The sequence below is a fragment of the Pseudochaenichthys georgianus genome, chromosome 4 (assembly GCF_902827115.2).
Source record: "Pseudochaenichthys georgianus chromosome 4, fPseGeo1.2, whole genome shotgun sequence".
In the NCBI taxonomy this organism is placed as follows: Eukaryota; Metazoa; Chordata; class Actinopteri; order Perciformes; family Channichthyidae; genus Pseudochaenichthys; species Pseudochaenichthys georgianus.
This window is the reverse complement of record NC_047506.1, coordinates 27,556,049-27,569,152: the sequence shown is the minus strand read 5'-3', so window position 1 is coordinate 27,569,152 and position 13,104 is coordinate 27,556,049. Positions and strand designations below refer to the sequence as shown.

General features: G+C 42.8%; 1 protein-coding gene and 1 long non-coding RNA gene across 3 annotated transcripts in view; one reads left to right on the top strand and one right to left on the bottom strand.

The window, feature by feature from the left end:
- Positions 1 to 962: 962 nt before the first annotated feature.
- Positions 963 to 2,049, bottom strand: LOC117445240 (uncharacterized). 2 transcript variants are annotated; one of them, XR_011643167.1, is made up of 3 exons: positions 1,969 to 2,049; positions 1,824 to 1,887; positions 963 to 1,735 (listed from the first exon to the last, which is right to left on the bottom strand). It is a non-coding gene; the product is annotated as an uncharacterized lncRNA (long non-coding RNA). The 2 variants fall into 2 exon arrangements; XR_004551953.2 differs by lacking the exon at positions 1,824 to 1,887 and having other exon boundaries at positions 963 to 1,450; positions 1,642 to 1,735; positions 1,969 to 2,022.
- Positions 2,050 to 7,522: 5,473 nt separating this feature from the next.
- LOC117445002 (regulator of G-protein signaling 8-like) overlaps positions 7,523 to 13,104 on the top strand; it is a 34,594-nt gene continuing 29,012 nt past the window's right edge. Inside the window, exon 1 of the mRNA XM_071203027.1 lies at positions 7,523 to 7,622. Coding sequence (XP_071059128.1) covers positions 7,523 to 7,622 — 100 coding nt within the window. The remainder of the gene's footprint in view (positions 7,623 to 13,104) is intronic.

Below are 13,104 nucleotides of genomic sequence, written 5' to 3'. Positions count from 1 at the left end.
TGATAAAAAATAAATTTCCGGACGTTGCCTTATGAGACTCTTTAACTCACGGCGCAAGGCCATATCCCGCACATACTCCACAAACTGGTCCCTAGCCAGAATATCTGGATCCATCAACCTATTTGGATATGCACGTTTGATAGTCTCAATCATTTCCCACAAAGAATGGGAGAATTCCTTTAAAGACTCTCCCTCTCTTTGTTTTCGATCAAAAAACTGTTTTTGCAGGCTTACAAAGGAGGAGGAGGAACCATACAGCTCTTTCAGAATGACTACAATTGTATCAGGATTTTCCCTCTCCACCAAAGTACGAAATCTGATTTCAGTTTTTGCTTCCCCCTCCAAATGATCATAAAGAAAGAGGGCCTTCTCTCTGGCAGTCATGTGCCTGTCTCTCAAACATGACTGCAACTGTTCTATCCAATCATATATGGACATGTCAAGCTTAGAGCTGGAGCCTGAAAAGTAGGGACATTTTCTCTCTCTTTGTATGTACACAAAACGCTCAACTTGGGGTGTAGACAAGTTGGGTGATGCTACATTAATGCTCGGAGGTAAGCCACCTGTATTTGCACTGGTAGTAGCTGCATCTGAACTGGCACCTCTTTCTTGGAGTAGATGCTCATTAGCCACACGCAGTCTCTGTACCTCTTCACGCAGAGCAAACAGTTCCCCCACCTCTTGATCAACACTCATGTTTGTAGGTTGGTTAATAACTTCACAAAAAATGAGAAACAAGTGCTTGAGATATATGCAATACAGTTAAACAGCAATGGGGTCACATTTGTTGTCAATGGCCTTTGATTTCCATTACAGGCTCATCCACGTCCAAGGGCCTTCGTCCCGTTGTCCAGCGCCAGCCACTGTCGCTATTTCAATAAACAAAACAAACCAAAAATACAGGAATTCATGCCTCTTTTAAGTATATCCTGCCGACAACGCCAAAATGTGGTAACCGTGACTGAGGTTGCCACATGTAAAGCTAGTCACTGACAACGCCACCTCCTGCTAAGGGGCAGGAGGAACCCGTAGACCCTAAGTCGTGGATCGATTTTAAAGCTTCCCTTAATCGGTTCAATTATGACGGAGGCATGAATTCCAAAAACATAATACAGCTTTATTTAACAAGTGTTTGGAAACTATTTAAAATATCAATTCATGTAAAGTATAAAAATGGCAAATATAATTCAATACATATATAAGTTACCCTCCTCCGCTGGGCAGGCCCGGTCCGCTGGGTTGCAGTGCCTGCTAATCGTGAGGGACAAAAACAAGAAAAGCCACACACCAAAACAACATATGCATGCAATATTTAAACAACAAACTCTATGAAATAATAACAGTGAGATATTTAGCATATAGAAAAGAAAGTGTCACACCGTGCAGTCCCTACACTGAAGGCAGGCAGCGTTCCACCCGGGCCCAGGCCTACGCCGCAGAGGAGCGCAACCTACGACACAAATAATAAAATGATTATACTGCCATACACCTACACATGAAAGAAAATACACAAGAAAATACACAAGAAACACTATAGGACAGTGGCTGGCCTGGTCCTTTTGAAAAGGAAACATAACATGTTAGTTGCCAGCCTCATTCACCAACTCAATATAAAATGAAAGAGTTAAAAACAAGGCATACTTCCAAGAGAGTATATTTCCAACTCAGCTTAATCCTGCCGGGGAAATGGTCGCTTAATATCCCGGGTAGCTGGGCCGGTTGTGTACATTAAGCTCTGTAAAACACATAAATAAGTTGCTTAAAACACAATTAAAAACGTCGGTTTAAAAACGCCATTTAAAAGCAAATGACTCATAACAGACCCGGTCTTGTGCCTGTCGGGAGAGTTTCCCTCCGTCAATAGTAAACTCTCGTCTTGCACTCGCCCTAATAAAACCAAACTAAATGAGCCACTTGCATAAGTTAATTTAAAAGACCATAAAACCACCTTAAAACTGTTATTCCTACCTTTGTGAGAAGACCAGTGACAGGCAGCCAAGAGAGACTTTTTTTGAACTGACGGCAAACTTTTTATGGCTTCCTGTTTACCTGGTCACCGGTCATGTGACCGCATCAGGTGACAATGACGTCAGATTCCCACAAATGTCATCAGGGAATCCATGGATCCTGAATACATGATTCATCATGACCTCTGCGGTGACTTTGTCAGAGGGAAGCTTGGTCAATGGGATGAAGTGAGCCATCTTTGAAAATCGATCCACCACTGTTAGGACCGTAGTATTGCCTCTGGATGAAGGAAATCCTGTCACAAAATCCATCGAAATGTGTGACCAAGGACGTTGGGGAATCGGCAGCGGCTGGAGCAAGCTCATCTTGACTTGAGATGAGGTCTTATTACACGCACACACCGGACAAGCTGCTACGTACTCCGCCACATCCTTCCTCATGGCTGGCCACCAGAAACGTTGTTGAATCCTGAACATTGTCCTTGTTACTCCCGGATGGCATGAAAGCACAGATGAGTGAGCCCAGTGGATGACCTTGGAGTGAAGAGCCTCAGGAACAAACAGCAGATTGTTGAGACACTCGCTAGGTGCTGGATTCATGCCCTTCGCCTTTTTAACGTCCGACTCCACTTGCCAGGAAAAGGCTCCGATCACACGGTTAAGTGGAAGGATGGTCTTGGGCTCGACCGCAAGTGGTTCTGGATCGTAAAGACGAGACAAAGCATCAGGTTTTTGATTCTGAGACCCGGGACGAAAAGAGAGTGTGAAGTTGAACCTACTAAAGAATAGTGTCCACCTAGCCTGACGGGAGTTGAGACGTTTAGCCTTTCTTATATATTCCAGATTCTTGTGATCTGTCCTGACTAAAAACGGCTGCTCTGCACCCTCTAGCCAGTGTCTCCATTCCTCGAGGGCAGCTTTTACAGCTAACAGTTCCTTGTTTCCCACGTCATAATTCCGCTCTGCCGTTGTCAACTTCCGCGATAGTTAAGCACATGGATGCATTTTGTTGTCTTCTACTGAACGTTGAGACAGTAATCCTCCAATTCCCTCATTGGAAGCATCAACCTCGACCATAAACTGGCGCTGGGGATCTGGAATGGTGAGTATGGGAGCGGATGTGAATCGCTCTCTGAGGCGTTGGAAAGCGATGTCCGCCTGGGGAGTCCACTTGAAGGGAACCTTAGGAGAAGTCAGAACATGCAGAGGGGCAGCAACAGAACTTAAATTCCTAATAAACTTCCTATAGAAGTTAGCAAACCCTAAAAACTGCTGAACCTTCTTCCTGGAGTCTGGTGTGGGCCACTGGGATACTGCACTGATTTTAGCAGGATTCATTTGCATATGATTAGGTGAGATTATGTATCCTAAGAAAGACACCTCTTCTGTGTGGAACTCACATTTCTCTGCCTTAACATATAGCTGATTCTCCAGCAGTTTCTGCAAAACCTGGCGGACATGCTTAACATGAGATTTTGCGTCTGGGGAGAAAATCAGAATATCATCCAGATACACAAACACTGAAATATTCAAAAATTACCGCAAAATCTCATTCACAAAAGCTTGAAACACAGCCGGTGCATTGCATAGTCCAAAAGGCATTACTAGGTACTCATAGTGACCACTCTGAGTGTTGAATCCTGTCTTCCACTCATCCCCTTTTCTTATTCTAACCAAGTGATATGCATTTCTTAAATCTAACTTGGTGAATATCTTGGCAGTTTGAAGCAGTTCAAAAGCAGATGATATGAGTGGCAGAGGATAGCGGTTCTTCACCGTAATGTCATTTAGTGGACTGTAGTCTATGCAAGGTCTCAGAGACCCGTCTTTCTTTCCCACAAAGAAAAATCCCGCTCCGGCTGGAGAAGATGAAGGACGGATAATCCCTGATTTGAGTGAAGAGGAGATGTATTCGTCCATTGCTGCTCTCTCAGGTCTCGAAATCGAGTAAAGTCTCCCCTTGGGAATGGGGGCTCCCAGTGAGAGATCAAAGGGACAGTCAAAATCTCGGTGAGGAGGTAGCGACAGGGCTTTGGACTTGTTAAAGGCTTCCTTTAAATCATGGTAACAGGGAGGTACCTTCTGTAGATCAGGATAGTCAGGGTGACCTATAATGATTCTACGAGAGTCTGTTGGTGCATTAACAGGTTGCGAAAGTTTACACCTGCCCATACAATCCTCTCCCCATTCCTTAATTTTCCCTGAACGCCAGTCAATGTGAGGATTGTGGGTCTTCAGCCATGGAAACCCCAAAATAATCGGGTGCTGAGCCGACTCAAAAATATGAAATTGCATGCTCTCGGTATGGTCCTTATTCACAGTAATCTGAATGGGCTCAGTACAATGGGTAACTGTGAACAACAAGCGGCCGTCTAAGGCACTGGCATTAATAGGATGAGATTGCGGGAACAGTCTTTATTTCTAGCTGATTTACTACGCCCCAGTCCATAAGGCTTTCGTCAGCCCCTGAGTCTATTAACACACCCTGGTCAATGGTCTGATTGTTAATACAAATGTTTACCTGAGTAACAGGTCGAGGAGGGAAGTCTGCGGGAAACTTGCTCACCAGCGCCCTCCTTTTGACTGGTGAGCACGATCTTTTCCCGGGCATGAAGCGAGTTGATGATCCGGCTGGCCGCAGTAGAAACAACCCTCCCGTAGACGGCGCTGCCTCTCCTCCAGAGAAAGCCTGGTTCTTCCCAGCTGCATGGGTTCACCGGAGTCATTCGGAAGTGTAGTCCTCTGACGGTCTGGTAACATGGGCTGGAAATCCTCAGCTGGCGGCGCGAACCTCCGAGACGAATTCTGGAAGCTGGGAATAACATCTCGGTTGCATCAACGCTCCCTCTCTCTTTCCCGAAGACGGTTATCGATCCGGATGGCCACAGCAATGAGGGATTCCAGATCCCGGGGTGTCTCCAGTGGAGCCAGCTGGTCCTTTATCGGTTCCGAAAGTCCCGTCATGAAGGCGTCACGAAGAGCCGGAACATTCCATCCGCTGTCCGCTGCTGCTGTACGAAACTCGATGGCATAATCAACCACCTGACGGTTGAGCTGACGTATTTGAAACAGTCTTCTGCTGGCCTCTGTAGCAGGCGATGAGTGGTCAAAAATGCGACTCATAGTCTCTATGAAATCGGCCAATGAGTAACATAGTTCGGTTTCTCAAGACCATTCTGCAGTAGCCCAGGCTGGAGCTCTTCCCGTTAAATGTGACACAATAAACGCCACTTTACCATGGTCAGATGAAAAAGCTCCTGGGTTGTGTTGAAAATGCAGATCGCACTGTACCAGAAAGGCTCTGCAATTTGAGGAATCTCCGGAAAATCTCTCCGGAAGAGCCAGCCGTAAAGGGGAAGCAACAGCCTGACTTGGGTAGTCAGCTGGAGTATTGACAGGCAACCTCTCAGCTGTGGATGACGTCACCGGAGGAGCAGTCTGTTGGTGAGTGAAAAAATGATTCATTTGGGCAACCAGTTGTTGCATCTGTGAAGATAAGTGTTCCTGAATCCCGGCCTGGCGTCCTCTCAGCTCTTGCATTTCCTGGCTGACTATACCCAGCTGTTCCTCTTGATGAAAAATCTTCACGCCATGTGCTGACAGAGCGGCGTGAAGCGTTCTTGGGTCGGCTGGGTCCACAATGGTCAGTTTGTTCTGTTACGCACTCAGACACTTAGGATGTAGGACCCAATTGCACGACCCGGGAGACAGAGGTAAAGTATTTGTAAGATACTTTATTTTCCAATACAGCAGTGAACAACAAAAAGGGTAACTATCAATCTCTAGCCGAGATGACAAAAATAGCGAACAAAAAATGAAAGCGCTCACGTAGTGAGGAATGAAACTTTTCACGAGCACAAGAAACATTGACCTGACCATAGCATAAGACAATACGAACTGACAAAGAACACTGGGAGACAGGGGAATTTAAGCACGAGGTGACAAGACACAGGTGGGACCAATCAGGGGCGGGGCTGACACTGATGAGCACAGGAAACACAGGATGGATGAGAGGTGTAAACAATCAAGAAGCCTGGGGCCTATGCTACGAAGCTGGTTCAACCTAACCTGGATATGTTTGAGTTAGCCGGTTGGCCTAATCCAAAACATACGCGCTCTCGCTAAACTGTACTACGACGCTGGTTATCAAGTGGATCGCTCAAGCCAGCCGTGTCCTATCTAGTTAGGTGCGCGTTCACATGAAAGGGGTGGTATTTGGAGCATTCGACCAATCACAAACATGGAGAAGCGCACTGACAGCGCAGCGTCATACTTCCTGAATGAAAAGTGAACTTTAATACTAGTCAAAAATGAAGAAGTTAAACTTTAAACATCCATGACTTAAACACTTTATCCAGGATAAAAGCCACATAGCTGCACCTGCAAGGTGAATACAGCTGGAAAAAGAACAAGTGTTTGAATGCGTACATTAACAGGTTTATGATATCACTGCCCCGTCTAAAACACGATCTGACTTCAATTACATTTGTCTCGAGTGTTTCGTCAACTTATGTGTTGCTTAAAATAATACTTCTGCATACAGTATGTGACACTGTGAGTGTTGCACGGCCAGATACGGCTCAGCTGACTCAGATAAGGAGATATATGATACATTATGAAGTGATATGCCGCGGACTGTACTTAATGTTACTCTGATCCGGTTACTTATGTTGTGGCAGATATTTAAGTAAGCTTTCTTAACACTAATGTTATAATAGTCAGATTGCTCTGAAGATGGAGGTGATATTCTATTAATGTTCACGTTCACACAGTCGGTGATTTTTGCCGGCCGTCTTTCCTGCGACGGCAGTTTTTCTGTATTTCCTTTCTCCTGTAATATGACTTGATCGCTTTAAACTCCGCACACTGAGCTCTGATTGGTCAGCAGGCGGTGCTTTCACTGAGTTGAGCTCTTAGCCTGCAACCTAACCTGGTCCCGACCAGGTTAGCTGCTTAGCATATATTACCATGGAGATCTAGCCTGCTAAAAAGAGAACCAGCTTCGGATGACCGGAAAGCCGGAGTTTTCCCTGAATTTAGCCGGCTAAGCGAAAATCCTGCTTCGCAGTATACCCCCCTGGAATGAGAGAAAGCAAACATAAACAACATCAACCTCTCTAGCGTTTATGTTGGTGCACAACACTAGTGGCTATTTTGTTTGTTTTATTGCTATGTATGTATGTGTCTATCTTTTAGAAGACAAACCTTTTTGAATTGTGTACTGTTTACCCATTGCAGCATTCAGATATTTACTAATGACGATCATGTAAGTCGGTTTTACTTGCCTGAAGGTACGCTATTAACCCTGACAACAGCTGTTCAATGTCTGCTGTGGTTCTGGGAATGAGAAGACGTTTTGTAAGGAAGCAAAATTAGGCCATAAGGGTTTGAATCGTATAGCAGTTACATTTCTCACCAAGAAATACCGGAGGAGGCCATGGTTCTCAGCCGGAAACCGATTGACTGTCCACTCCTAGTAGGGAATGAGTCCTTATCCCAAATGAAGGAGTTCAAGAATCTCAGGGTCTTGTTCACAAGTGAGGGGACAATGGAGCATGTTGGGGCCTGAGAATCAGAGCAGCTTTACTGCACTGGCAAAGAGAGAGCTGAGCCAGAAGGCAAATCTCTCCATCTTCGATCCTACTCTAACCAATGGTAATGAAGGATGGGTCATGACAGAAAGAACGAGATTGCGAATACAAGCAGCCGAAATGGCTTTTCTCTGGTGGATGACTGGCATCTCCCTTTGGAATAAGGTGAGAAGTTAAGTCATTGGGGAGGGACTCAGAGAAGAGCTGCTTACCCCAGGTGAAAGAGTGGGAGCACCTTGAAATACCCCAGTGAGAGCTGGTTGATTGGCCCAGGGAAAGGGAAGTTTGGGGCCCTCTGCTGGAACTGCTTCCCCCATTACCCGACTCTAGTTGACGATGGATAGACCAAGGAATATTGAAAGTAATGCACTAAAATACTGTAAGTACAAGTATGAATTTGAATATTTTTTGGGTTCACTAAATCAGATATCGTATACATTTGAATCATGCCTGGTTTGTATCATTGCATTTGTGTGTGTTTTAGCATGCATAAAACAAACAAAAGTCAGATAATAAATGCTCCATTGTTCTGCTAAAGGTAAAAAAACTCCACAATTTTTTATATGTAAGAACTAGTAACAAGTTGTCAAAATAAAATCTAAAATAATTATACAGTGTACGTATTTTTACGTTTAGTTTTTCTGTGATTTCACTCAGATATCTCTGCATTGGGTGACTGCACATTTTAAACATACCTGTGATGCAAACTGATGGGAGTGTGAAGGATGCAGCTGTTTATCGGCACCTGGTGAAGTGTTTTTGGAAGAAATAAGAGACTGAAAGTCGACATACCTTTGATTCTTCTTTTTCTTCTCTGTCTGTCTCCTGTGATGCTCCAAGTGTAATGAAGGTGCAATGCTAAATCACACGAGTACTCTTTCAATTATCAGGCTCAGATGCTTCTTTGTCCTGCCCAAACAAACCAGTTCTGTGAGTTTTGCCAGACACCTGCCGGACCAAAATCTTTGCCTCTTTTGTTTGTCTCTGGAATCCAACTTTAATGAATTCCCCACTATCAACAGTAATCTGCCTGACTGAATCTTTATGACTGTATTAAAAGTGTGTTATAATTTTGGTTAATAGTTCTTTAAAGATTTGTCCATTTTTTACATTCTTACTTTGCATCTTTACATTTGACCAAATAAAGGCTTACTTTGAATGTTTTATTATTCCTATATACAGAGAAATGTCGTTGTATGCAGAATTAAGTTGAGGTTATTTGACATTAAGAAAAGTAAGGAATTGAATCGCACACATCTACGAAAATGTCAAGGATAAGAAAATAAAATCTAATCAATTGTCTTGAAAAAAAGTTGCATTTCAATATAAGAACAAGGCATATGACTACTGTATGGCGTTCCATATTCATTCATTCCTCCACTTAAAAAAGACAAAAATGCTATTCACCAATAAAAGATGCACGCTGTGTAGATGCTTATTTGTCACACACCCTTTTTCTTCCTAATTCAAGCGCTGCCCACACAGTAGATGATCATTGCATATGCATGAAGATCAAAGGAGAGATTACCCTCCCACCACACACACACACATTCACTCACACACACACCTGTACAGTTCAGACTTGCTTTGATGGATAATTGTACCACTCTGCGAGGTGAATGCAAATTCAAGGATCAACACACATGCACGCACAGGAACAGACACACACACCGTTTTACATACACACACCTGTCTGCCTACAGCCTACACTCCATCACTCGCATCACACACGCCTCCTCTCCACACGCACGCCTCCTCTCCACACGCACGCCTCCTCTCCACACGCACGCCTCCTCTCCACACGCACACCACCTCCCCCCCCCACCCACACCCACACCCACACCCAGATGGTCGGTTCAAGCTAGAGACTTGTGAAACACTGAGGCCACAGAGCATCAGTCCGAGGCATTGTGACTTCCCAGCTGAGCTTTTAACATGCGCAACTACGGCCTACAGCCAATGCGTATTATGCCATGTGCCAGAGATAGTGGGACAAAAGGAAAAACAGACGGAAAGAAAGGAAGGAAGCCAAACGGAAAGACAGAGCAGACAAAGAGACACAGCTCCCCACAGTGGAGCTGCATTGTACAGTCTACAAAACGCCATAGATGAAACAATTTTTGAAAAAGTAAGTATAGAGCTTTATTTAAATAAAAAATTGCACCTGGTCCTCACAATAGCCACTATCGTTGTCACCCTTTTCAATGATTCACATACGTTTTTTTTATTGCATTAACAAAATAGCAATACAGCTCATTATTTACAGAAATATGCACTTTCAGAGCATGTGACATTAGGGTGGTCCTTAGTGCCATGTACATTTTCAAATTCATTTATTTTAAGCTCCAACCACTGGAATTTGACAGTCAAGAAAATTCTCCTGGTGAATTGTATTCAAATTCCAACAACATTTACCCCTCCCTAGTCAACCTTGAAGTTTAGCCTCAGTATGGTCCTTAAAATTGAAAGTCGGAAAGTCTAAGCTCCAACCCCCATAATTCATTCTATTTGTCAAGAAAACCTTAGACTTTTCGACTTTCAATTTTAAGGACCACCCTAATGTGACATTTCCCCCCTAAAAGAACATAATTACATTGAAATGTTATACCTTGTTGTTGGTATTATCTTTATAATTGTTTTAATCAGATCAAATGTTGTGTTTTTGCCATGGTGGTGCATTTCCAATCTAGCAGTGAGCAGGGCATGCCCTGTGAGCCTTCTGTCAAACGTAATGTAATTAGGGAATAAGGTTGACACAGCCAAACAGGGTGAGGACAGCTAATCAAGTGTCTGAGTCAGTCTCCTACTGTAATCAGACAGAGAGACAGAGGGAGATTACATTGATTAAAAATTGAAATCCCAGACCACATATGTTCTAAGAGAAGTTAATTACGATTAGATTGATAATTTTATTAACTTTTTGCATTTATTTCCCCCGACATTGCATTTAGTTTCTCCTTGACCTCTTCTCTGAGAGAACTTTTCCAAAGATATGCATCTTAAATAAAATGGCCAAAAGTATGTGAGCAAAAACTATACATGTACATTAGACATAATAGATATAAGATTTTGGATTGTGACGAAAAATCAATTAAAGTATTGCCGGTGATGTTCTTAAAAACGTCATAGTCAAAGTAAACACACAGCACTACATTTCAAACTGAAATGAAAAGTATAGTCAGAGTTCGTCAACAGGACTTCCAGTATGTGTCCTATAAACGGGGAGAAAAGTGTCCTTCAGCAACTCACACACACACACACACACACACACACACACACACACACACACACACACACACACACACACACACACACACACACACACACACACACACACACACACACACACACACACATTAAAAACTCTAATTTGAATGCTTTGAAAATGGAAGGCGTTCAAACAAAACACAACAACAACGCATTTAGAGTCTTTAAAAGGCTCTATCTGAAATGTGAAATGTACAATTACTGTATGACATGTTAATGTACCTGAAAATGCTGTGAATACATTTCAAGTAGTTGCTCTCATCCTTTCATTTAACCCAAGGTTGAGTGCTTTAGTTTGCATTGAGCTTTGAATGTATTTCATTAGTTGCTCTTAAGTAACTGTTAATAAATAATTAGCTTAAAAGTTTGGCCTTTAATGTTGAATTAATTTAATATTTGGTTACTTGGGGAACATGGAATACGCGGTTAGTGCTTCTAAATGCAGCATTAAGCTATTATCATATTAATTATTAAGCATGATTAGCATAGTAGCAAACAATTGCCAATTTACACAAAGACAGACATTGGCATTCCTTTACCGTCTTGTTTCTGGCAACATTCGATCTCTTGCTTGGTCTATTTTGAGGGGGGGGGGGGATTGTGCTTTTTGACTGCTAAAATGATCCCTATATGTTCACCAACTAGCTCTTGGTGCTGTCTGTGTATACTTGGTTATCAACTACACCATCTAAAATTCAGACGGTCCAATATAAATATATATATATATATATATATATATATTAGGGCTGTCAGTCGATTAAAATATTTAATCGCGATTAATCGCATGATTGTCCATAGTTAATCGCGATTAATCGCAAATTAATCGCACATTTTTTATCTGTTCTAAATGTACCTTAGAGGAATATTTTTCAAGTTTGTAATACTCTTATCAACATATGAGTGGACACATATGCGTTATGCTAATGTTTATTACCATTTGAACAATGACAAATATTCTCATGAATATTAAACACAACAACCTGGAACCTCTCTCATTCAATACAAATGGTGTGTGTGTGTGTGTGTGTGTGTGTGTGTGTGTGTGTGTGTGTGTGTGTGTGTGTGTGTGTGTGTGTGTGTGTGTGTGTGTGTGTGTGTGTGTGTGTGTGTGTGTGTGTGTGTGTGTGTGTGTGTGTGTGATCGTTGGAGCTATGTGCAACTCAAGGCATATGCTCGAACGGGAGCTGCCTGGACGCTGCAATCATGTTGCTGCAATCATGAGTGTGCTGACTTCTCGTACAATGTCCCGCTGTCTGGCTTCCTGCATAAAGTCAAGTGCTCGGCGCAGTTGTGTGGATAGGGTGCTCCTCTGTTTTCATTTAAACAGCTCCTTATATCCGTTAGCGCAGCTAGCTAGCACCAGATGCTAACAACAACAACAATAGCCGCGTTCACACTGCGGTACGGTAATGCACGTAAGGTCTCTCTCTCGCTCGCTCGCGCCACACAAACATACACCCTCCCGGTCCTCCCGATGGCCAGTCGGTGCCTGCCGGTGAGCGTGGAAGTGTGGCCTATGGAACGCCCTTTGCGTCACAATTCGCGCGTTTATTCGCGCGTAGTTTCGCGCGGATTAACGGGGAGGTCCGTTTATTCGCGCGAAACTACGCGCGAATAAACGGGGAGGTCCGTTTTATAAACGGGGAGGTCCGTTTTATAAACGGGGAGGTCCGTTTGAGTTCAAAGTCTCAGTAACCAATCAGTGAAGAGCAAAACCAGACCAAAGCAATCTGTAGATGAAAAGTTCCTGACATTGTGAGGCTGGAAATTGTACGTTATTCCAGATTCAGGGGACTATGTATTAAATTGGCTTTCAATATAATAAATATATCAATCAATATAACCTGCCTTCATTGTCTTTTAAAATAAAATCGCCTTACCTTATCTTACTGAAGTGAAGGGTATTTATGTCTCCTTAAATCACCTTTTAAAAGTACTTCTTATAACATGGCATGTTGGCACATATCAAAATGATCAGTCTCTGGTCTTGCTAGAAATGCAATGTCACTCACCTTAGAGCCACTGTCTTATGAGATACTTAGCTTAGAAATCAGATGTTTGGAAAACTTAAAAACTCTTGTGAAAACACAGATGTACTCATGTCATCCATTTTTTTTGGTGTTTCAGTTTTGTTTTACCAACGTTTTTGGTTCACAAAAGTAGTGAAATATATGAATTACACTATAGGCATATATATATATATATATATATATATGTGTTGTTCATGTCTAAATTAGAATTTGGAGTAAAATAGTTCTATCACTCTACTTTCACCACAG